General features: G+C 44.7%; 1 protein-coding gene across 2 annotated transcripts in view; it reads left to right on the top strand.

Moving 5' to 3' along the window:
- Positions 1-25,259, top strand: part of SLC12A3 (solute carrier family 12 member 3) — a 50,753-nt gene that overhangs the window by 15,844 nt on the left and 9,650 nt on the right. For both annotated transcript variants that reach the window (XM_020965773.2, XM_020965772.2), the window contains exons 9-24: positions 3,647-3,731; positions 4,312-4,466; positions 4,936-5,043; positions 5,482-5,605; positions 6,432-6,533; positions 6,899-7,054; positions 9,121-9,220; positions 10,408-10,519; positions 11,194-11,334; positions 12,330-12,436; positions 15,275-15,357; positions 15,440-15,511; positions 15,894-15,995; positions 17,164-17,275; positions 20,131-20,217; positions 24,300-24,435. In XM_020965773.2, coding sequence (XP_020821432.1) covers positions 3,647-3,731; positions 4,312-4,466; positions 4,936-5,043; positions 5,482-5,605; positions 6,432-6,533; positions 6,899-7,054; positions 9,121-9,220; positions 10,408-10,519; positions 11,194-11,334; positions 12,330-12,436; positions 15,275-15,357; positions 15,440-15,511; positions 15,894-15,995; positions 17,164-17,275; positions 20,131-20,217; positions 24,300-24,435 — 1,782 coding nt within the window. The remainder of the gene's footprint in view (positions 1-3,646; positions 3,732-4,311; positions 4,467-4,935; positions 5,044-5,481; positions 5,606-6,431; positions 6,534-6,898; positions 7,055-9,120; positions 9,221-10,407; positions 10,520-11,193; positions 11,335-12,329; positions 12,437-15,274; positions 15,358-15,439; positions 15,512-15,893; positions 15,996-17,163; positions 17,276-20,130; positions 20,218-24,299; positions 24,436-25,259) is intronic.

Here is a 25,259-nt window from a genome sequence, read left to right as displayed (position 1 = left end):
CAGATATGGAGGAGCCCCCCACCCTTTAAGGCAGCTCTTTAAGGCACTTTTGCGCAACTCTGATTGTTAAGGATTTTCTCCTGATCAAGCTGACATTTGCCTCTTTGTCATTCCCACCCTTTGCTCCTAACTGTGATTTCTGGGACCAAACAGAACAGGTCTAAACCTTCTCCTACACACCCCTTCGAATACTTGAAGACGGTTGCCATGCCCCTACAACTCAAGCCTTCGCTTTTCTAGATAAACAATCCCAGGTTCTTCAACCAGTGTGTAGATAGAGTGCTAGACCTGAAATCAGGAAGACCTGAATTCAAGTCCAGCCTTAGACACTTACTGTGTGATCCTGGGTATGTCACTTAACCTCTGTCTGCCTCAATTTCCTCAACTATAAAATAGGGATAATAACAGCACCTACCTCCCAGGTTGATGTGGGGCTCAAAATAATATTTATAAAGTGCTTTGCACAGTGCCTGGCACGTGACAGGCACTTAATACATGCTTGTTTCCCGCCTTCCCAATATTTGAGCCTGTCAAGATATTTTTGGCCACAACTCTGGATGCTGATTCTGTATATTTGAGCTATCTCTCCCAGATCTGTGTCATCTACTCTCCAGGCCAGGGCAGATGTCTGTGACAGGGGCACTAAGGAACAGGTTGGAGAAGCCAGGAGCATGTTCCAAACATCCTGCTTTCCTGTAATAATCCTTTAAGAAACTCAGGAATTTCTTCAAACCCTTCCAGAATGTGCTGGTAATCCCAGTGTGGGCTGCCTCCCTACAGACTTGTTATTTATCTTAAACTTCCTCCTTCAAGCTTCAAGAGATTTGCTGTTTCTAGTGTCTGGAATTCAGTGATTGTCAATGTAGGGCATCGTGGGACGGTGAAAAGAGCAAAGAGTTTAGTTTTGAAGACAGAGGGGCAGGCTACTTTTCTCTGGGTTTCAGTTTCTTCAGCTGTAAAATAAGGGGTTTAGACCAGATGATCCTTTTAGAGGTTCCTCTTAGTTATAAATCTAGAATCCTATGTTTCTGCCTTTCCATCCCCTTCTTGATTAGGAAGAGGTCAGTTCTGTTCAATTCAGGCTAAAGTTTGACCTTGTATGGCTGCCCATCCCCAAAGCCCTAGCCAGTCTAGCAGCTAGCTCAGAGCTTTAGGACAGCAGACCCCTCACAACTTCCTTCCTCCCTTCCTCCTCCTTCCCACCTCTTACTCCTCTCCTCCTCCTCCTCCCCCTTGCTCTTCCCCCTCCCTCCCCCAGCAGCCATGGAGATCAAGGGGAGTACATCATATTTACCAAGATAGCCACTTGTGCCAGGTGGATTACGTATGCAAAAATAAAAATTTCAAAACTACAAGACAGCAACACTCTCCCTGCTCCTTCTTCCAGTAGCCCCAAGATGCTTGATACGCCAGGCAGGTGGCCGCAGGGCCTGAGGGTGGCGTGGAGAGTGATGCACGGACAGAGAAAAGCCATACACCACAAAGATCAACAAAGAAACCCAATACACACTTCAGGGACTCCAGGGTGGACACCAGGGGTGTACTGGGAAATGTTTTACATCTGGTTTGGGCTGGGGACGGTACAAAATCCTTTTTAAGTTTAACCTGCATTGTTAATACTTTCTCCATCCCTTTCTTAAGTCTTGACAACCAACAAAACAACAAATCAAATCCTTACTTGTGGCGTTTGCTGATTTCTGAGGTGTAAATGCTCCTAATGAAAATTTAACAACTGGCTCTCTGCAGCAGGTTTGAGCTGGCTCCAACACATCCCTGGGTCTAGCTAAGGGTGGGGGAAATCCACATAGCTTGTTGCTATAGAGCAGGGAGAGAGGCCTGGGGAACTCCTAACCCACAGTTAAAGAGCAGCTAGTCCCCTTTCCTCACGGGGAAAGAAGTAGTTCCCCTAAAGTTCCCTGCTGGGCCACACTCCCTCCCAGAACCCACAGGAGTGGGCTATGCCCCTGGGGCTTTCCCCATGACAGTGGTGATGATGATGTGATGGAACTAGAGGTTCCTTTGTAGGGGTGGGCAGAAGTCTGGCCATTGATTGCATCAAGAAGTGGGTATGTGGTCTTTACTGATGGGTTTAGGGCAGAGAACTCAGTATTATACGTGCATGAGCTGAATGGGGTGAAGAGAACAATGGCCACAGGGCCTAGGAAGGGTCTGAGAACTGGGGATCTCTGCTGGGGTTCACTTTCTTAACTAGTAACCCACTTGTAAAGATGAGCTTTTGCTTTGAGCTCCTCCATCAAAGTAGCTCTTTTGTGGGGGCAGGGGTGGGAAAAGGGAAGTGAGTAGGCAAAAGGACATATCACACTGAAAAGATTTATAAATACCATGAAAATCACAAGACTGTACTCCCTGGGTTTGGCTCTGTGAGAGGCCATGAGCAAAGCAGTTCTTGGAATGTGTCCTGGTCCTGTTGCAAAAACCACCCAGTGATGCCTCAGTTCCCAGGTGTGGCTTGGCCTGCAGTCTGAACCCAGCAGGATTTCAAAGCTCTACCTTCTAGAGAGGCCTTGGGGCCCTGATGGAAAGAGAACAGGGCTCAGAGTCAGCAAAGGTGGGCTGTAGTCTGAGGTCTGCCATTGACCATAGCTGGTCACCTACCTTCTCAAAACCTCCATTTCTTTGTTGAAAAAATTGGGACAATAATCTGGTTCATAGGAGATGATGGATACTAAAGTACTTAGTAGTTCTAGGATCTCAGGTTCAGAGCTAGAAGAGGTAATCTAGTCTAAACCTGTGAGTTATACAAATGTCAGTGATTATTATTGGAAAGGGCAAGAGGAAGAGGGATGGCAGGGCAAAGGGGAGCTCTTCACACACAGAGGATATCTTCTGGTCCTTCCTGGCATGGCACTAGATTGGTGGGAAACTAGGAGAATTGATCAATCAACAGACAGTTATTAAGCACCTACTGAGTACCAGCTGACAAGGTACTCAGTCTGTTCTCACCTCTTCCCCCCCCATATAGGAGGACTTGGCATTTGGAGGGTATGAGTTGCCTATAGGTCTTCATAAGCACGGCTGCAGCTGAGGGCCCTTAAAAAAGACCCAGTCAGTACTCAGTGCCCAGTTCTTGGACCCTGGGAACCAGCCTTGAGCCTGGAATTCCTTTGTTTACTCAAGGCATTAGACAAGAGGGCTTTAGGCTGGGATAGAAGGAAGTCAAGGAAGAATTTTTCCCCCAATATGTTTTTATTTCATTAAATATTTCCCAGTTACATGTAAAAAAGATTTTAACATTCATTTAAAAATTTTTTGAGTTCCAAATTCTCATTCTCTCTCTCTCTCTTCTCTCTCTCTCTCTCTCTCTCTCTCTCTCTCTCTCTCTCTCTCTCTCTCTCTCCCTCCTCCCCTCCCCTCCCCTCCACCTCCTTAAGAAGGCAACCAATTTGATATTGATTATTTGTCATGCAAAACATATTTCCATATTGGCCATGTTGCAAAAGAGAATACAGTCCCAAAAAAAGGAGAAAAATAAAACAAGTTTTTTTTCATCATGGGTCCTTTGGAATTGTCTTGGATCATTATCTTGATCAGAGTAGCCAAGTCTTTCACAGCTGATTATCCTTGCAATATTGCCGTTACTGTATTCGGTGTTCTCCAAGGAGGAATTGTTAAAAACTTTCTCCAGGATCCTGCTGTGGCGATACCCAAAGGTACCTTAATGGCCATATTCTGGACTACAGTCTCCTACCTGGTCATCTCTGCTACCATTGGTAAGTGGTAGGGGACTAGATGATATCAGAGGTAGATAAAGGGCTGGGGCTGCACTGATAGTTGGGCCTAATGTAAAATATTACAACTAAGCTCATATTACATTTCTTTTTGTGGGGAATTGTGGGGGGTCTAAATGATTTCATTCTATTAATGCAGATGGGGGCATCTGCTCTGCAAATTATAGAGGGATGCTTAGAGCACTGAGAGGTTAAGTTACTTGTCTAGGATCACGCAGCAAGAAGTGTTAGAAGACTTCTTGAACCTAAATCTTCCTGATTCTAAGACCTTCTCTCGATCCACTAAGCCTCACATCATTAGACAGATTTGGACACCAAGGGCAAATCCCATTCCCCTATCAAGTGCCTGTCTAGGATGCCAAACTACTGCATCCAGGTGAAGTGTGATCTAACCTGGCGATATCATACACTGGGTACAGTCCCAGCCCCAATACTACCAGGGTGATACAGGCACATGAATAAGAAAGACAAGCCACATACTCCAATAACTTCTGTTGGAAGTGTACCAAGGCAGAGGTTCAGAGCCAGCCCTCCCTCTCCTCACATCACTCTTCCTTGCCAGGCTCCTGTGTAGTTCGAGATGCCTCTGGAGGCCTCAATGATACAGTGGTCCCTGGTTCTCCTGACTGTGAGGGGCTGGCATGTGGCTATGGCTGGAACTTCACTGAGTGTACCCAGAAGCACAGCTGTCACTATGGGCTCATTAATTACTACCAGGTACCCCAACTCTACCGGCCTTCCAGGAGAGTCATCAGAGTATGAGGGGCTCCTGTCCTCATCTCCAGGCCCTAACTACTTAGTGTTTTTGGCAAACCCATTGCCAAAGTCCTAGTCACACCATGGGGAGGGTCACAAGGGGAAGGAAGCCTCCTTTAAGAGAGACTGTAATAGATGTCATTGGACTAGGCCTTCCAAGATTAGACTGGATGCCCAGACACAAGATGACCTCCCCACTCCACAGAAGGCCAGGCAATAGGCCAAGGACTGTTAATCCCATTCTTCCTCCAAAAGTCGATTGATTAATTTACCAGAATTGGTACCCACAAATACGAGGTGCAAGACCTAGGTTTAAGGGAGTGAGGGAGTTCAGTCCTCAAGGATGGGTGGACTCAGCACCCAGAAGCAAGGGGCTCTGGGGCAAAGCTTGAGCTATGAGCAAGTACTAAACCCTATGCGCCTCCTGCAGAGCATGAGTATGGTATCTGGCTTTGCACCCCTGATCACTGCAGGCATCTTTGGGGCCACTCTCTCTTCTGCCCTGGCCTGCCTTGTTTCTGCTGCCAAAGTCTTCCAGGTAAGAAAATGGTGCCCAGCCTAGTGGTGAATTCCAAATGCCATCCCATCCGTAGCACTGAATGGGATGGGTGGGCCTCTGATAGTGCAAACCTACAGCAGAGGGGCTCAGGAGAGGTCTGGGATGGATAAGGGTGCCAAGAGAGAAAGGGGTCAGAAAATGTCAGTATCGGTAACTTCACTATGTCTTCTGCTAGACAGATAAAGCTGGGATGGGGGAGGGAGGGGGAAAAGGAAAAAAAGGGGGGGTGGAGATGGAAGAAGCATAGAGGCCAATTGAAAAGTGTTTCCAAGGAAGACACTTAAATATAGCTCACAGCTTGTTCTAGGAAAAAAACAAAATCAAATCTAGAATGGGGAGAATAAATTCTGAGACCTCAGGATAAATCTTTGCTGTCTTTCTTCCCTTCTTCTTACTTTCTCCATCCTCACTCCCCAGTGCCTATGTGAAGACCAGCTCTACCCTCTCATTGGCTTCTTTGGGAAGGGTTATGGAAAAAACAATGAGCCTGTGCGGGGTTACCTCCTGGCTTATGTCATTGCTGTGGCCTTCATTCTCATTGGTGAGGCTGGACCCTGGTGCCTGAGATGCAGCAGGCCTCGGGGCTGGAGATGGGGGGAATGGGAAAGAGAGCACTTATTTGGCTTAAAATCAGAGGAAGCAAATCTAGATTTCCTTCTGACCTTCTCTAGAATTAACTAAATTCAGATGCGATCCCATAGCACCTGAACTGGATTTGGCATGAACTGAAGAATGATTTAATAAGAGGCCTAAGGACAAGCATTGCACCAGGAGGCCAGGGGTCTCCCTATGCCAGGTGCTAGTTGGCTGGCCTGAGCAGGGCATTTCATCTCTCCAGGTCGGAGTTGTGTTGTCTGTAAAACACAGATAATATTACCTGACCCAAGGGTGAAGGCTGGACCAGATGATCTTCTGAGTTCTCTTTTAGTTGAAAGATATATGATTCTCTGAATCACTATGTGTCATCTATGTGTCATATCTCCTCTGAGCTTTTTCCCAGTCAAGGAGCAGATGGGGGTGGGGAGAAGAAGAAGGGGGAAAGGGGGGGAGAGGAGAGACAGAGAGAGAGACAGAGACAGAGACAGAGAGAGAGACAAAGACAGAGACAGAGAGAGAAGGGAGGGAGGGGGGAGGGAGGGAGGGAAAGAGAGAATGAGAGAAAGAAGGATGAAAGGAAGTGGAGAGGAATGAGAGAGACAGAGGACTAACCTGCCCCCAACCCCAACCTCCAAGGCTCCTGATATTCTGATCATATCTCTCTTCCCTCCTCTCCCCCTCCCCATTTGAGGAGGTCCACTCAAATCCATGATGGACTAGGATAGTCAGGATCGTTCATAATTGTTTCCCTCCCTCCCTGGCCCTTGCAGCTGAGCTCAACACCATTGCCCCCATCATCTCCAACTTCTTCTTGTGCTCCTATGCGCTCATCAACTTCAGCTGCTTCCATGCCTCCATCACCAATTCTCCAGGTAAGCACTGATGGGGAAACAGAAGCCTCCTAGCTCCTAAGGACCACCCTGCCCCAGCTCTCCCTCCTCAATGCCTTCTCCCCAAAGGCATCAGGACCTCTGCACCCATGTCAAAGACTGGGTCAGGCCCTTCAGGTATATCTGCCCATATTTAGGACAAGCCCCTGCAGTATGCAGAGGACAGATATCCTTAGGGGTCCAGTGGGCAAGATCCCACACTGAGAATCTGGATTCCCTGCTTCTTGATAAACGCAGAGTCTTCTTCATTCACTTCCCCCTAGAAGCTGGGGCTATTACCCATCAGACCCTGGGAGAGGGTCTGCCCACTGTCTTCTGTGCCAGCTGAAGTTTCCTCTCTGTCCTAGGGTGGAGACCTTCCTTCCACTACTACAACAAGTGGGTAGCCCTGTTTGGGGCAGTCATCTCTGTGGTCATCATGTTCCTCCTCACCTGGTGGGCAGCCCTTATCGCCATTGCTGTGGTCATCTTCTTGCTGTTATATGTGCTCTACAAGAAGCCAGGTGTGGAATCTGGGCGGCTTTTGCTGGTCATTTGTCTCTCTGCCAGAGGGAAGTTGTAGTGTAGCAAAAGGTAGCGTCACTAACAATCCCTCACATTTTTATAGCACTTTACAATTTATAACATGATAATCGCAAAGCTCTTCCTGGTTACAAAGTGCTTTACATAGATGACTTCGTTTTCTCTTCACAACAACCCCATGGAGGGCATGCTTTGCTTTGATGCTACGATAGATCCATGACTTTTTCAGTCACGGAAGCTCTCAGTCCCTCCAGACTTTCCATCTTATGGGATTCTTTTCTGTTTCCCCAAGAATCTTCCGTTGAAAAGCTACCCTCTGTGTGCTAAAGATCTTTCTTTGATTCTCTTAATATCTTTGGGGTACCAATGTTAATATTGAGTTACCCACTTCCCATGTGTTTAACAGACAATAGCAGTGCTCACAAGGTCCTTAGAGAGCTAGTTCACTCTTCCCATTTTATAGATGAGGAGACTGAGTCCAAGAGAAGTTAAAAGATTTTGCTAAAACCACACAACTAATATACAGCAGAGCTGGGATTTGAATTCAGATCATAATTCATCATAGATTTAGAGACAGAAGGGACCTTGGAGGTCATCTAGTCCAAGTCCTCCATTTTGTAAGTAAAGAAACTGAAACTCAGAGACAAAGTAGTAGGGCAAGATTTGAACCCAAGTTTTCTGACTTCAGATCCAGTGACCTCTGTATTGTGCCACACTGCCTCTTGTTTTCAAGGTCATTGCTATTTCTGATATTCCTGATTATCCTCCATATTTACTAACTCATCCCTCTTCCTGGTTAGATAAATTAGATAGATAGATAGATAGGTAGATAGACACACATATGTACAAAAACATATACATGTATGTATATATTCATGATAATGTAGTGTACACACAAGCCACCTTTGACATTAAGCTGCAAGCCTGCCGGCCCCTTTCTTGCTATCTTTCCCTTACTCATCAAATGACTAACTTTTTGCCCATGATATCAAAGAACCCAAAGGTGGGCAGGGGAAGTATTAGTATCTCCATTTTACAGACAAAGAAACTGAGGCTCAGAGATCTCGAATAAATTATCCAAAGTCATACACTAGTTAGATGGCAGAAACCAGACTGCAGCTCCGTTCTCCTGACTCCTGGTCCAGATTCCTTTCACTCCAATCCACTGCTTTGCCATTTACAAAACCTTTTCAGGGCCATTATTTAAATTTCTCTGCCCTTCCCCCAACCCCTTCCTTGAAAAGGAGGAGGGCAGGGATGATCACTCCCATGATACAGATAAGAAAATTTTTAGAAACTGACTGAAGACTAATGGTGCTGTACAGGTTTCCAGTGGGTAGCAAGGCCTGCGGCAGGGTGGGATTAAGCCAATGATTGCTCCATTCGCCATTGTTTTTTCTTAAGCCAGCGTTGTAGATACTCCCTTGCCAGCCTAAGACGGCTCTTTTTGCTAAAATGATGTATGCAAAGTAGTTTCTAAACCTTAAAGCCCCATATCAATGTCACCCAGACAAAGAGCATGCACATTTTAATGAAGATGTCATTGCCCCCTGGAGTCAATTGACACCTGGGTTCTAACCCTTGCTTTTTTCCCATGCTACCTGTGTAACTAGGGCAAGTCATTTAAACTCTCTGGGCCTCCCTTTTCTTATCTGAAAATAAGGAGGTTGGACCAGATGATTTCTGAGCTCCCTTTCAGCCCTAAATCGACATTCCTGGGTCTGACCCATGCTAGCTGAGTGACCCTGGGCATGCCCTTTTAAATTCTCTGAGCTGCAAGTTCCTCATCTATAAAATAGGAATAATAATATTTAAACTGCTTACCTAAGGTTTGTTGTTAGGAAAATGTTTTGTGAACCTTAGAGCACAATAGGTTCATTGTAAGCTATTTTCATTATTTCCTGTAGCTTAGCTTCACCCTTTGGGCTGCCAATCAAATTTTTTGACACTCTCCCTACCTCTAAGGTACGTGTGATCTTTGGTTCCTTTTTTCAAAGTTGGAAAACTCTTCTTCCTTCCTCCCCTCCCCAATTTTTTCTCTCCCCAGAGGTGAACTGGGGATCTTCAGTCCAGGCCGGCTCCTACAATATGGCCCTCAACTACTCAGTAGGACTCAATGAGGTTGAAGAGCACATTAAGAATTACAGGTAAACAGGCCACATTTTCATCCCCGTGACCAGCCATTTGAAAACACATATGTCCCTGCCTTCCCCTGGCCTTGAGAACCATCAAGCAGTCAGTCAACAAATGAGTATTAAGCACTTACCACGTGACAGGCGCCATGCTAGGGACTGGGCACATGCAAAACATATCCGCCTCCCCAGCGCTTCTGAACTAAGATACTGACCAATGGGAAGACCATGGCACCGACACTGAGCAAGTTCACTGACCCAAAAAAATGAAAGATTGAAATCACTTGTAGTATTTCATCATTAGTCAGTATTTTATGATTTCTATGACTAGTCCATGAATGTTATCCTCTGCTGCCTCAGTGGAACCCAAAGGTTACCCTGGCTTCCTGAAGACCATGCCAAGCTCTGGCAGGCCCTATCTACTGGCAGACTGCATGTATCCCTTGGCTGAGGGCCAACCTGGCCAAGTGCAGAGAGACTCAAGTGCAGAGAGACTCATTGCCAGGCTGGCCTTGGGATGAGTGCTTAGAGGTGGTGAAGAACCTGTGGCCTCAGGGCCACATGTGGCCCTCCAGGTCCTCAAGTGCGGCCCTTTGACTGAATCCAAACTTCACAGAATAAATCCTCTTAATAAAAGGATTTTCTGTAAAACTTGGACTCAGTCAAAAGGCTGCACCCAAGGACCTAGAAGACCACATGTGGCCTCGAGGCTGCAGCTTCTCCACCCCTGGACTAGACCACAGCAACTCTCAGAAACCATCTATTCAGCTGGAGAGGGGTGGTAGAAGAAATATTCACACTGACAAAATGACAGGGCCTTGAATTTGGGAAACATTTGTATTCTTTGATGCTTAGGAGGCTCATTTTGTTGTTCGGTTGTTCCCAGTCATGTCTGATTCTTTGTGGCCCCATTTGGGGTTTTCTTGGCAGAGATACTAGACTTGTTTGCCATTTCCTCCTCCAGCCCATGTTACAGATGGGGAAACTGAGGCAGATAGGGCTAAGTAACTTGCCCAGGATCACCCAGCTAGTAAATGTCTGAGGCCAGATTTGAACTCAGGAAGATAAGTCTTCTGACTCCAGGGCCAGCACTCTATCCACTGCACCACCCCGCTGCCTAAGGAGGCTCATAGTAGGTGCATAATAAAGCAGTGGCTCCGTCCTTCGTGACACTGACATTTTCTCCTTTTTTTTTTTCTCAGACCCCAGTGCCTGGTCCTTACTGGGCCTCCAAATTTTCGTCCAGCCCTGGTGGACTTTGTGGGTACATTCACTAGGAATCTTAGCCTGATGATTTGTGGCCATGTGATCATTGTGAGTGTCTGCCTCCTCCTTCTCCAGGTTTGGTGTGGGAACAACCCAGAGCTAGGACAGTCACTTGCTTGGCTGTTTTCTGCAAATCATGGAAACACACATTTATGAGTATGTCACTCTCCTGCTCAAGAAGCTCTAGGGGCTCCCTACTGACTCTAGTTAAAAATATAAACTAATTTGTTTGGCCTTTAGAGCCCTTCACAATCTGGCTGCATCCTACATTTCTGGACTTAATATAACATCACTGGTTAGCTTCATGGATTTTTTTCTCCTTCTTTGTCACCTCTTTCTCTCCATCTTTTACTTCCTGCCCTTTCTCTCTTCCTCCCCCTCCAAAGATCTCTGCATTTGAAAACATGGATCCAAATTCCAGCTTCGTCCTCTGTGTGACCTTCTCCACTTGGGCCTCAGTTTCCCTACAATAAAATAAAGGATGGGGAGGATGAAGGACTAGACACTCCCTGAGATCCCTTCAGACTCTAAAGCCTTTTCTCCTGCCTCCTCTTCTTTCCCTTTTCTTCTCCCCTCTTCATTCACTAGGCCTGCCAGGCCCGTGTCCTGCTGATGTCTGCAGGGCTGTAGATGTTGGCCAGCCCTGAGCTAGTATGGAGTTCTCCAACACAGCAGCCCCTGATTCTCGGGGGGGGGGGCTCTCTCTTGCACTCCCATGGCAGGGACCTCGAAAACAGAGGATGCCAGAGCTCCAGCTCATCTCCAATGGACACACAAAGTGGCTGAACAAAAGGAAGATCAAGGCTTTCTACTCGGACGTGATTGCGGAGGACTTGAGGAGTGGAGTCCAGATTCTAATTCAGGTGAAGTGATTGCCTGAGAAAAAGCAAGGAGCCCCAGGTGTGTCTGACCCAGAGGGGACAGCCTGCTCTGAATGACCTTCCCCGAAGGTTCCATAGCCACCCCTAACTGTTCCTCAGTCTCTCCAGTGGGGAAGTTCTTCCTGGACCCTAATGACTCTTGCAATGGGATCCCTACTTCATAGAATCATAGATTTAGAGCCAGAAGCTACTTTGGAGGTCCTCAAGTCCAACCTCTTCATTCTACAGATGAGGAAACTGAGTCTCAGAGAGATTAGGTGATTTATTCAGGGTCACACAGCTAGCAAATGCCTGAGACAAATTTGAACTCAGATCTGCCTCTTGTCCCTGTCCCATTTAGAGATGTTTTTGTTTCAGACAGCTGCCCATGAATTTCGGGATGGGCAGGAAAGCTCAGTATGGGAAACAGTGGAGCTGAATGTTTGGGGAGGAAAGAGCCTGATTCTTCATTATTAGAGTCAACTTTTAATTTTAAATTAATTATTTTAAATTTAATAATTTTAAATTTAATTATTAGAGTCAACTTTTAGCCCACAGAACTTGGTGCTGGGTGCAATATAAAGATGAATAAGATACAGATGGTCCTTGCCCTCAAGGAGCTTGCAGTCTAGTAGGAGATATAATTATTTGCATTAATTTAGGGGAGCAGGCCAAGGACCATAGTATTTAGAAGAGAGCTTAGAAATCATCAAAAATCTCTTTTTATGGATGAGAAAACTGAGGCTAAGAGATAATCCAAAAGTTTTTGTGTGTGGCTCTGGGATACATGTATGATGACTTGTGTAACTTTCTGATTATAGGTAGGGCCTATACTCATACAAACCTGTGGTCACATCCAGAGCTTACAGGGATTAGGAAGTGTAGGAATGTCCAACCAGGTGTTACACAATGTGTCTCCTGCAATCCACGAAGCCAGTAATCCACATGTGAATGATGGAGAGCCTGGCTATATTTCTCTAGCTATTCCTTAAATACAGGCAGCCGGGCTTGGGAAGATGAAGCCCAACATTTTGGTGGTCGGATACAAAAAGAACTGGCAGTCAGCTCACCCAGCAACAGTGGAGGATTACATCGGGATCCTGCAGTGAGTTTAAGCGCCTGCGGCTTTAGCCATTCCTTGGGTCTTCGGGGGAAGCAATCCCCTCTCTCCACCAGCTCTCGGATCCAGGCCATAGTGGGGAGGGAGGATGACCAGTATAGGTTAAGAGAAGATGAGAGATTCTGAAGGCTTCTTAGGCATGGGCAGAGAAAGGGAGAAAATTCCCACACCATCTCCCCTATTCTCACCTTATTCTTACATTAAATCACTGTGCAGAGGGCCTCTGCAGTTAAACCTCAGAGAATGGCATGTTTGACAAATGGGTCACACCTATGATTTTATTTGAGAGCTATCTCAGGGCTAATCCATGGATCTGTTCTCTCAACTAAAACGTCCAAATCACTTTACTGCCTAAATGGCAAATGGAGCCAGGGTGGCATAGCACATAAAGACGATTGTGCTAGGAGCCAAGAGAGCTGAGTTCTTGCCCTCTCACTATCCCTAATTAGCCATGGGACTCTGAGCCTGTTTCCTCTGTAAAATGATCAGGTCAGACTAAGTGGTTTCCAAGGCTCTTCCCAGCTCTGACATTCTAAAATTCTGCTATAAATTGGTCTTTAACGATGGGGCTATCCTTCTGACCATCAATGCTTTTTGGCCAGGCTCACAGATGGAGACCCAGAAACCTTAGGAAGCTGACCTTTATATACGTTGACCCTGTGAATTAAAAAAAAACAAAAACAAAAAATAAAACCTCTGATCTCAACTTTTTTTCTCTCCTTGTTTTAAGAGAAGCAGTGAGGTCTTGTGGAAAGGGTACAAAGTTAGATGGCAAGACACCAGAGACCTTGTTTTGATTCCTCAACTTGCCGTGGAGCCTTGGGCAAGTCACTTAACTCCACATCCTCAGTTTCCAATACTATAAAATGGGAGTAACGATATTGGCTTGGCCTACCTCACAGGAGGAATGAGAGATTAAATGAAGTGATGTATATGGAAGCACTTTTAATTGGGAAGGGATAGGGACTGGCTTGTGAAGTCCCAGTTATCATCTCTTACAGCAAAAACCTTTCCCAATACTTCTTTTTTTTTTTTTGGCTAGACAATAGGGTTAAGTGTCTTCCCTGGGGTCACACAGCTAGTAAGTGTTATATGTCTGAGGTCAGATTTGAACTCAGGTCCTCCTGACTCCAGGGCCGGTGCTCCATCCACTGCACCATCTAGCTACCCCTCCCCTAATCCCTCTTAATCCTAGTACCTTCCCTCTGTTGATTATTTCTTATTTATCCTGTATATATGATGTTTGTCTATCATCTTCCCCATTAAATTGTGAGCTCCTTTAGGGCAGGGACTGGCTTTTTCCTTTCTTTGTGACCCCAGTGTTTAGCACAATGCCTGGCACATAGTTGGGGCTTAATAAGTGTTTAATGATTGATCAATATAGGGAACTCCCAGTGAGGAACTTCCTCTACCAGTGTAGGACAACAGCTCCTCCATAAGAGAGTCTTGGAGGGTTACTCTGAGCACTGAGAGGTTAAGGAACTTGCCTGGGGTCACACAGCCAGTCTGGGCCAGAGGCAGGACTTACTCCTTGTTGCCAAGGCCTGTTTTCTCTACACTATGCCATGCTGTCTCTTAAAAAGGAGGACATAAATTTGAGCTAGTTAAATTGAGGATAGCAATGAGTCAAGGTTGTGCTGTGCCAGGATAATCTGAGAAAAATGTGGTCAGCATCAAGTTGTCTTTATTAGCCACCTGGAGTCAGGAAGATCTGAGTTCAAATCTTCTCTTAGACATTTTCTTAGGTATGTGACCCTGGGCAGTCACTTACCCTCTTCTGTGTTTCAGTTTCCTCCTTTGTAAAATAGGGATAATAATAGCATTTGCCTCATAGGTTTGTTATGAGGATCAAATGAGTTAACATATGTAAAGCACTTTGTAAACCTTTAAGTGCTACATAGCTGCTAGTTATCATCGTTGTTGCTGCTGTTGTAGTTACTGCCAGGTAAGAAGAGAAACCCTTGCCCTTTAAGAACTGTTAGAAAGAATTCTGGATTTCAAGTTCACAGGGTTAATAATAATAATAGGCCTCCTTTTAATGTCTTGCTCATCATTTAGGCTATGGATAATTAACTGTTGTTCCGTCATTCAGTTGTGTCTGACTCATCGTGACCCCGCGGACCATATCATGTCAATAATGTCCATAAGATTTTCTTGGCAGATACCGGAGTGGTTTGCCATTTCCTTTTCCAGCTTATTTTACAGATGAGGAAACTGAGGCAAATAGGGTTAAGTGACTTGCTCAAAGTCACAGAGCTAGTAAAAGTCTGAGGCCCAATTGGAACTCAGGGAGATATGTCTTCTGAATCCAGGCCCTGGGGCTCTATCCATTACACCATGTAGCCACCCGTCAAAACCAAGATCTGCCTGACTCCAAAACCAGCACTCTTTCCATTGCACTACCCTCTTTCGTTTCCTTTCCTTCCTCCTCAGCATCCTCTTACCTCCCAAATGTTGTGGTTCCATGTTACCCCAAGCAGATCTGACCAACTCAATCATAATAAAGTTCTGGGGACTTCCTATGTTTTTCTTCTCTCAATGACACCTGCGTTTTAGAAGAGGAGCTTAGAAATCCATTAGCTCAGCCCCAAGCAGTCTCTAGGGGGAGAATTTCCAACACAGCAGCGATCAGATAGGGAGGAGATTTGGGGACAAAAACCCTTCTAATGATACCATCATCCATGATCCCAAGGCATAAGGCCTCCCCTGTGTATGACACTGGTCTCTGGATAATTATATTCTCAACTAGTGTAAGAGGCCTGTGCTGATTTCTTGATTCATGGAACTCAAAGTACAGCAGGACTGTGTTTATTCTTTTCCCAGTGATGCTTTTGATTTCAACTATGGTGTGTGTGTGATGAGGATGAGAGAAGGTCTCAACGTCTCTGAAGTGATGCAAGCCCACAGTAAGTGTTGTGTTCTGTATCTCAGCCACTCCCAGGCTACCATGGACAGTCTGTATTCAAGAATGTCTCTCTCCTCTTGTAGTTAACCCTGTATTTGACCCGCCTGAAGACCAGAAAGAACCCAGAGTCAATGGAGCCAGACCATCTGTCAGTGGTACATGTCAGCCCCCTCTAAGATTCAGCCACCAGTGATCTGTCAACTTGTGAGGCAGTTAGCTGGCTGGCCTAGGCCATATTCTCACACATGCTCCCTACTTTAGAGTCGTGGTTGAAAAAAGGTCACTGAGAGGACTGGAGACAGACTTGTCCATGACATAACATATCTGGCTTTGGGATGGCCTCAGGATGTCCCCACAGCTCCACATGCCTACAATAAAGTCATGATCAAGGAGCAGGGAATGGGAGAAATTTTTGGTCTGCCAAAGGGAAAGGAGAAAAGGTTCATGGATAAAGTGTGTGAGCTACCTGTCCCCCAGCCATAGAGTCATAGGTGAGTATGTCTCTTGTCTCATGGATTATCCATTATCTTTTTCTAGTGAACCCAGAAGTTCTGGTGGCTGAAGAACAAGCAAGCACCATATTCCAGTCTGAACAGGGCAAGAAGACTATTGATATCTACTGGCTCTTTGATGATGGAGGTGAGTAGCCCCCAAAATACCAGAAGATTTCTGAGGTATGAGTCTATAAAGAAGCCCTTCTGCCTCTTTCTTTGCCATCCTCCATCCTCTATTTTTTCTTTTTGCCATCTTTTGGGGCCATTTTTTTTTTACCATGTCCTTGACATGATCATTCATGAGACACAGTAGTTTCTAGCAGAAAGGGTATTGATCTGGGAATCCTGTCCTGGGTCTTATTGATTGAGATTCCTTAGTCTTATTGATTCTTCCTATTTTGATTCTTCCAGTAACAAGCTATGAAATTTTAGATGGATTCCCCTCTCTGTATATCTTGGTCCTATGCTATGAAAATAGGAACAAGTAGATAACTCTCAGTCCCTTGCAACTCTTAAGTCCTATGATGCTGATCTTGTCCATTCTCTTTCCTCTCAGAAATGTGCTGATAAATAAAACAATATAGAATCATAGATTTTGGAGCTGAAGGGAACCTATTATTCCACAGACCACTCCCATCCCTTTTTTTTTTTGTTACAGATGAAGGAACTAAAACCTAGGGATTGGGAGTGGTAAAGTACCTAAGGTCTTTTCCAGATGTAATAATAATAATAGCTAGCATTTACATAATACTTTACAAATATTATCTCATTTAATCCTCAGCTATCCTGGGAGGTAAATGTTATTATTATCCCCATTTTACAGTTGGGGAACCTGAGACAGAAGTTAATTGACTTGCCCAAGGTCTGAGGCTGGATTTGAACTCAGATCTTCCTGACTCCAAGCCCAATGCTCTATCCACTGCATTACCTAGCTGCCTACATTCTATTCTATAATTCTATGAATGCAATTGCCCAAGGCCAGACTGACTTAGTATTAAGACCTAAGACCAGAACCCAGGTTTCCTGACTCCCAGGCCAATGCCTGGGGGTTCCATTCAATCACATTGCTTTCTTTGACCTTGTCAGGCAAACTGCAAATGTCTTTCTTTATTGAGGCACCTGGTCCAGTCCCTTGAACAGAGTGATTGGTATTTTACAAAAGGCTGTTGATTAAGTGATAAAATGTACATAGAAGATCCACAGGAGGCAGTAAAAGACTATGACTCAGCAGAGGCAGGTGGGCAATGGGGCTGCTTGTGCCACGGGCTCTTTTGTACTTTTGACTTCTTTGATGTAACTTTTACTTTGACCAGGCCTCACCCTCCTGATTCCCTATCTCCTGGGGCGAAAGAAGAGGTGGAGCAAGTGTAAGATCCGAGTGTTCGTTGGGGGCCAGATCAACAGGATGGATGAAGAGAGAAAGGCGTAAGTGGCTGTGGATGGAGACTTATCTCTCTTGCCATCAGCCAGTGTCCTCTAGGTTCGGGGCATTCGAAGGTACTCCAGGACCTGGTTATGACACTATCTGATGAAGTAATGGTATGCTGAGAAATGTTTACAACTGCTCTCTCAGGAAAAAAAAATTGTGCAGGATGTATCAGTTTCTTAAAATCTCAGACTTGTCTTTATTTGCATTGACCTTTTTTTTTTTGCAAGGTAGTTGAGGTTAAGTGACTTGCCCAGGGTCACACAGCTAGTAAGTATCAAGTGTTTGAGGCTGGATTTGAACTCAGGTCCTCCTGACTCTAGAGCTGGTGCTCTATCCATTGTGCTACCTCGCTGCCCTGATACATCAGTTTCTTAAGTCTAAATAATCAACAAAACGTTAAATCAAGTCATGATCTGTAGCATTTGACAGCTTCCAAGGTATAAATACTCACTAAAACTTTAACAGTTGAGTTGGTTCCAGCACACCCTTGACTCTAAGGCAGGTCAAGTTAAGGCTGTTTAAGTCAATTCAAATCGACAAGCATTTGTTAAGCACTTTCTGTGTGCCAGGCACTGTGCTGAGCACTGGAGTTACAAAGAAAGGCAAAAAAAAAAGTCCCTGCTCTCAAGGATCCCCCAGTCAAATGGAGGAACAATATGTGAACAACCATAGACAGGATAAATTGGATATAATGTCAGAGGGAAGGCATTAAGATTAAGGAGGACAGGGAAAGACTTCTTGCAGAAAGTGGGGCTTTAGCTGAGACGTGAAAACCAAAGAAGCCAGAAGGAAGAGATCAAGAGGGAAAGAGATCCAGGCACGGGGAACAGCCAGGAAAACTACTTGGAGCCAAGAGATAGCGTGTCTCCTGCAAGGAACAGCAACTGGCCAGTGTCACTGCATCACCAGAGTTCTGGGAGGGGAATAAAGTATAAGAAGACTAAAAAGGTAGGAAGGGCCAAATTATGAAGGGCTTTAAAGGCCAAACGGAGGATTTTATATTTGATCCTCAAAGTAATAGGGAGCCAATGAAGTTTACTGAATAGGGGAGTGACATGGTCAGATCTGTGCTTTAGGAATTTATCAATTTGACAGCTGAGAGGAGGATGGCCTGGAACAGAGAGACACTCAAGGCAGAGAAGCCAATCAGAAGGCGAGGAGGCTGTTGTAATAGCAACCCAGTCACTCAAATAACCATACAGTGGGGTGGTCTCACCTGTGTCGCAGTCCCACAGCAAAGACTCCAAGCTCCAGTGCTCAATGTTTGATTATTTTGAGGTTCAAGTTGTTCCTATTACAGAAACATTTGAGAAATTGTTTTTGGTTTCATATGCCCTTTTCATACTTGTGAAAATGCCAGGTGCCCAGGACAGGCATATACCACCTCTACTGTGAGCTAAAGGACATAAGAAGACAGGGAGGGTGAAATTTGCTTTTAAAATAAGATCAGATATCACAATGCTTGCTTTATCAATGGGTGGAGGGAAGGATAGATGGAGGGAAAGAAGGAAAAAATGAATGTTAAAAATAAATAATGAATTCATTTTTTAAAAAGAAAATAAATCATATCAGAGGGGAGTCATTCATGTGTGAGAGAGGGCACACCTGGATGGAGAACTTCCTTCCCCTCTGGTAAAAAGCCAGCAAGCGATTGGGGGGGGGGGGTGAAGAATATAATCCTTCAAGAAAGTGATAAGCAGCTTGAACAGGCTCTCAGGGACACGTCATTCTGGCAGCTTTCACCCTTAATCCCTATTCCCCAGCCCCCTCCTCTACCCACTAGCTTCATTGGCACTAGCTAGACCAGCCCCTCTGCAGGCTGTTCCCTTGCCCTCCCCCTCTTTGTAGATAATTGTTCTTAAATGAACAAAATAAACAATATGGAATTACCCACGTAGAGGCTTTGAAGGCCTTCTCTGATTTGACACCCCCATCCGTACCTGTGTATGCAAACATTGTTCCTTCCACTCTCAAGCACACAACCTTCATTCAGTCCAAGCCAATCTCTTTCACAGAAAGCATCTGCACCTGTCTGAGCCTTTCCTTCCATCTGGGATGGCCTTCCTACTCTTTCCCCTCCATTTATCCAAATCTTGGTCACCCTTCAAAGCCTAGCTCAAGCACTTCATCTCTTCTGTGAATCCTTCCTAACTCAAACAGATCCCTTCTTTTTCTAAATGTCCATATCACAAAAAGGCAGAGCCCCTTAGCAGAAAATTGAATGTTTTCTGTTTCATGGGGAGGAGTCTCCTCTTCCCATCAAGATTCTAAGTGACTTGAGAACAGGGACTGTTCCTCAGTGCCTTTCACAGTGCTGGGCACATTGAAATCATCCAGGGAGGGAGCTCTTTAGCAACCTAAGCACCCCAAAAATCACACCATGGGGAGATCTCAACTCCGAGCAAGTCCCACATCACAAACCCCTAGCTCTGTGCTCAGTGTTTGTTTATCTTGAAACCCAAGTGTGTTCCTGTTACAGGAACATTGGAGATTTTTTTTTTGGTTTTGTGTCCCCTTTTCATGCTTTTGAAAATGCCAGGTGCCAAGAACAAATATTTACAGCCCCAACTGTGAGATAAAGACATAAAAAATGGGGAGGGTAAAGTCACATCAGAAGAGATGCAAGACCTGTATTAACTCCCATTAGCTGTGACCTTGGCAAGTCACCAAGTCTCTTTCTGAAAAACTGTGAGAATACATGGGATAATCAAACCTGCCTCACAGGGTTCTTATGAGGAAAACTCTTTGTAAACTTTAAAGCACTATAGAAATGAGAGTTATTTTTATTACTTGATAAGTGATTGGGGAAAAAACAACAACAATAACAAGTCTATCTTCACCTGCCTTACAGGATCATTTCACTGCTGAGCAAGTTCCGTCTAGGATTCCACGAAGTCCACGTCCTTCCTGACATCAATCAGAAGCCTCGGGCAGAACAGTAATTCTCCGTCTTTTGGAGCTTTGGGGCTCGGGGGCATGGTGGACATAGGTAGGGGCAACTAGCCCATTTTACAGATGGTCTCAAATGGGATTCCACTATTTTTATACATGTCCCAGGAAGAGATGGTAGATCTCCCTACAGTGGTGAGATTCAACTTCTTAGGATTCTGGACAAGTTACCAAGTGGCAAATAAAGGTTTGACTTAGGGGAAAACTACCTAACAGAGCTATCCAAAAGAGAACTGGACTGTCTAGTGGGATTCCTCCCTCTGGAGGTCTTCAAGCTAAGGTGGGTTGACCATTTGTTAGATGTGTGGTGCACCAGATTCTTTTTCAGGTCCTTATTGGATAAGAAAGCCACTGAGGTCCCTTCCCACTTGGCAATTTTGTGATTCTCTGAGAGAAAGGAAGGGAAAACAAGCATCTGGAGCTGCTTATTACAGTGGTGGTGATGATGGTGAAGGGTGGTTTCTTTGTGGTTTCCTCTGGCTTTCTGAACATTACTGCCTAGGCCTTTTTCCAAAGCACAAAGAGGTAAGGCCTGGTGGAGGGTCTAAGTCAGGGGTGGGGAACCTGTGGCCTCGAGGCCACATGTGGCCCTGCAGGTCCTCAAGTACAGTCCTTTGACTGAATCTAAATTTTGTAGTAGATTCAGTCAAAGCGCTGAACTTGAGGACCTAGAGGGCCACATGTTCCCTACCCCTAGTCTAAGTATTTATCAAATGTCTTTTGGCTTAGTGAAAAAGGCACTAAATTTAGCCTCAGAGGACCTGACTTCACTACTGTACAATCTTGATCAAATCCCTTTCTTCCCCTCTCTGGGCCTTGATTTACTTCTTTGTAAAAGGAGAACATCAATCAGATGATCTTTAAATGTCTTTTCCATCTCTAAATCTGATGATCCTGACATGTGCCAGGTCACAACCGAGTTTCTCCCCTTCAGAAGTCTTCCTGCCAGGTTTAGCAAGCATTTATTAAACACCTACTATGGGCCAGGCACTGTGCTAAGCTCAGGGGATGCAGACAAAAGGGAAATACTTCCCTGCCCTCAGGGAGCTTACATTCTAATGGGGGAAACAACATGAACTTAATAAATACATACAGAATATATATTTTTAAAATGAGCACAAAGTAATTTAAGTAGAGAGGGCACAAACTGGGGACGAGAGGAAGGATGAGGACAGGAAAGGCTTCGTATAGAAGGTAACATTTGTAAGAGTTTTGGGGAAAACCAGGTTTTCCAAAGACAGTTTCCCCATAAAGAAGCACTTCAAGCTGTGGGATGCTTCAAACTCCAAGACCCAGTCAATCCCTGAGCTTCCTCTTAGGGCTGCCTTTGAGGGGCCAAGTTTGTCCATAGAAATGAATGGCTTCTTAGGCTCACTGATTCCTGAGTTTTCTCCAGCTCTGGTGCTTCTTGTTATAAGATGCTCTGAACCAGCACAGGGATGAGAGGTCCCTCCCCCCATATTTCAGGGTGATCTGGCTTTGTGCTTATTTGTCACTTTCCCCACCACAGCTTGGAAGCTGGAAAAAAGGAGGAACTAAGATGGTTTGGTCAAGGACTATCCTCCTCTCCATGTAACAACAAGTGTACTACCACATGGAGATAATATGAACTCAATCAACAAGCATTGATTAAAGCACCAGCTATGTGCCAAACACTATGCTAGGTGCTGGGGATATTTTTTTTTTGCACTTAACGGTATTTTATTTTTTCCAATTATATATAAAGATAGTTTTCAACATTCATTTTTATAAGATTTTGAGTTCCAAATTTTTCTCCCTTCTTCTCCTCCCTCCCCTCCTTCAAGACAGCAAGTAATCTGATATAGATTATATATGTACAATCATGTTAAACATATTTCCACATTAGTCATGTTGTGAAAAAAGAATCAGAACAAAAGGGAAAAACCATGAGAAAGAAAAAACAAATCAAAAAGTGAAAATAGTACGAGTCAATCTGCGTTCAGACTCCATAATTTTTTCTCTGGATGTTGATAGCATTTTCCATTATGAGTCTTTTGGAACGTCTTAGATCATTGTATTGCTGAGAAGAGCTAAGTCTATCATAGCTGATCATAGCACAGTGTTGCTGTTACTGTATGCAATGTTCTCCTGGTTCTGCACATTTCACTCAGCATCAGTACATGTACGTCTTTCCAGGTTTTTCTGAAATCTCCTGTTCATCATTAATTCCATTACATTCATATACCACAACTTGTTCAGCCATTCCCCAATTGATAGGCATCCCCTCAATTTCCAATTATTTTCTTTTTTTTTTATTATTCTTTTTAGGCAATTGGGGTTAAATGACTTTCCCAGCGTCACACAGCTAAGTGTCAAGTGTTTGGCCTGAGGTCAGATTTGAACTCAGGTCCTCCTGACTTCAGGGCCGGTGCTCTATCCACTGCACCACTTAGCTGCCCCCAATTTCCAATTCTTTGCCACCACAAAAAGAGCTGCCATGAGGGGCAGCTAGGTGGTACAGTGGGTAAGGCACCAGCCCTGGAATCAGGAGGACCTGAGTTCAAATGTGGCCTCAGACACTTGACACTTACTAGCTGTGTGACTCTGGGCAAGTCACTTAACTCCATTGCCTAGCCAAAAAAAAAAGAGCTGCTATAAATATTTTTGTACATATGGGTCTTTTTCCCTTTTTTATGCTCTCTTCGGGATACAAACATAGTAGTGGTGTTGCTAGATCAAAGAGTATACACAGTTTTATAGCCCTTTGGGCATAGTTCCAAATTGCTCTCCAGAATGGGTGGATCAGTTTGCAACTCCACCAACAGTGGTGCTGGGGGTTTTCAACTTAAATTTAATAAACAGTCCTTGCCCTCAAGAAACTTACATCCTGTTGTGACGAAACAACATATATCCATATAAGCAAATATAAAATAAATACAAGGTAAAAATACAGTACAAAGTAAATACGATATAGTCTAGATATGGTTGTCCCCACAGAGGCTGAGGCTGATGGGTCACTTGAGCTTAGGAATTCTGAACTACAGTGTCTATACTAAGTCTTGAACTAATACGGTGAATCCTCAGGGATGAGGGGCCACCTAGCTGCCTGAGGAGGGGAGAGCTAGCACAGGGCAGAAAAGGAGCAGGTCAAAGCTTCCATGCTGCTCAGCAGTGGGGTTGGGCTTCCAGCCCAGGCAAGATAGGAGACCCATGAAGAAGCTGACATTACTGAAAGTCCAGATCTATACAGAAGATCTGATAGATAGGAATTATTATTGATTTGAAACTATTCACTATGATTCCTTTAACTAGCACTCTACCCTCACCATCCCCACCTCTGGCCAGGCATTTAAAATAAGATTCAGTTTAGAAAACTTTGATTTAAATAGTTTTTCCAGCAATGCAAAGTACCTTGTAGATCTCATGCCAGCTATTATCATTCAGGGAAGAAGAGTGAAAAGAATGCTTTAAGATCTGTTAAGGTAGGATAAATGTGGAGGGATGCTATTGAGTCTTATCAGAGGCTGTTGGTGGCACAATAGAGTGTTAGACCAGAGTCAGGAAGTTGTTATACAGTCATTTCAGTTGTATCTGACTCTCCATCACCCCACTGGGGTTTTCTTGGCAAAGATACTGGAGTGGTTTGCCATTTCCTTCTCCAGCTCATTTTATAGATGTGGAACTGAGACAAACAGGGTTAAGTGACTTGCCCAGGGTCACACACCTAGTGAGTGCCTGGGGCCAGATTTGAATGCAGGAAAGCTCATCTTCCTGATCCAAGTGCAGCACTCTAGGAATGCAGGAAGACCTGAGTTCAAATCCAGCCTCAGACACTTACTAGTTATGTGCCCTAGTCAAGTCACTTAACCTCTGTGTGCCTCAGTTTCCTCAACTGTAAAATGAAGATTATAATAGTATTTACCTTTGCAAGGTTGTTGTGAGGTTCAGATGAAATTGTAAATCGTTTGGCACATTGCAGGTATCATAGAAATGTCTGTTCTTTTCCTCTTCCCTTCCCCTCTCCTTATCGTACCCCATCCCACCTCCATCCTCCTACTACTTGGTACACAGTGAAGGCAGAGTTTCTCACATTCTTTCTTCCGTCCTCAGCACCAAGCGATTTGAGGACATGATTGCCCCTTTTCGGCTGAATGATGGCTTCAAGGATGAGGCTACCGTTAATGAGATGCGACGTGATTGTCCCTGGAAGATCTCAGATGAGGAGATTAATAAGAACAAAATGAAGGTACAGTTGGCAAGGACATTTCTGAATTGATGCCATGGAGTGGGGAGGGAAAAGGGCAAGTGGAGAATTAGGACCCTCCCCACCTTCCTGCTCCCAGGGCACCTGGAGCAAATTAGCTGGGCTAGCTTGATTTACAGTATAAATCAGGCCATGCTGCCAGATTTGTTGCTCACAGGGGCTGATGACTTTCATTTAACCCCTACACCTGTCCTCTATCTCTTCTTCTCCAGGGTAAATGATAGGAGGGGGTGGAATCAAATTGAATCGAATCTTGGAGCTAAATAAGATGTTAGATATCACCTAGGCCAAACCCTCATTTTATAGTGGTTCCTTAGCCAGGGAAGAGAAAGCAATTTGCCCCAGGACCCAAAGGGAGTTAGCAGCATAGCTAGGACAAGGATTTGGGCTTCCTAGATCCAAATCCAGTGCTTTCCCCCTTTACCATGCTGCCTTCTCTACTTTTTAGTGGTTCTACTAAGATGATGGCTATCATCCCACTCCCACCTCTCACCCCCTGCAAATTTTCCCTCTAGACAGTTGATGAACAACATTTATTGATTGCCCTTGGTATCCAGAGACCTTTCCTAGGTATTGGGGGAAGGGGGGAGACAAGAGAAATAAAAAATTCAATCACTGACCAAGCTTATAATCCAGCTGGGGACTCAGGATCCCCACTCCAAATTTTTAATTGTTTAAAGACACATGCAAAGCAAAATATAAGAATTGCAAATTAATATACTTCACCATTTATAAAAAAGTTGAGTAAGGGTCAGTCAATTAGGGAAGGAGTCCTGAAGGAGGTGAGTTTGGTAATTAAATTCTAA

The sequence above is a fragment of the Phascolarctos cinereus genome, unplaced genomic scaffold (genome assembly GCF_003287225.1).
Source record: "Phascolarctos cinereus isolate Bilbo 61053 unplaced genomic scaffold, phaCin_HiC Scaffold_2;HRSCAF=192, whole genome shotgun sequence".
Taxonomy (NCBI): Eukaryota; Metazoa; Chordata; class Mammalia; order Diprotodontia; family Phascolarctidae; genus Phascolarctos; species Phascolarctos cinereus.
This window is presented reverse-complemented; position numbering and strand designations above follow the sequence as displayed.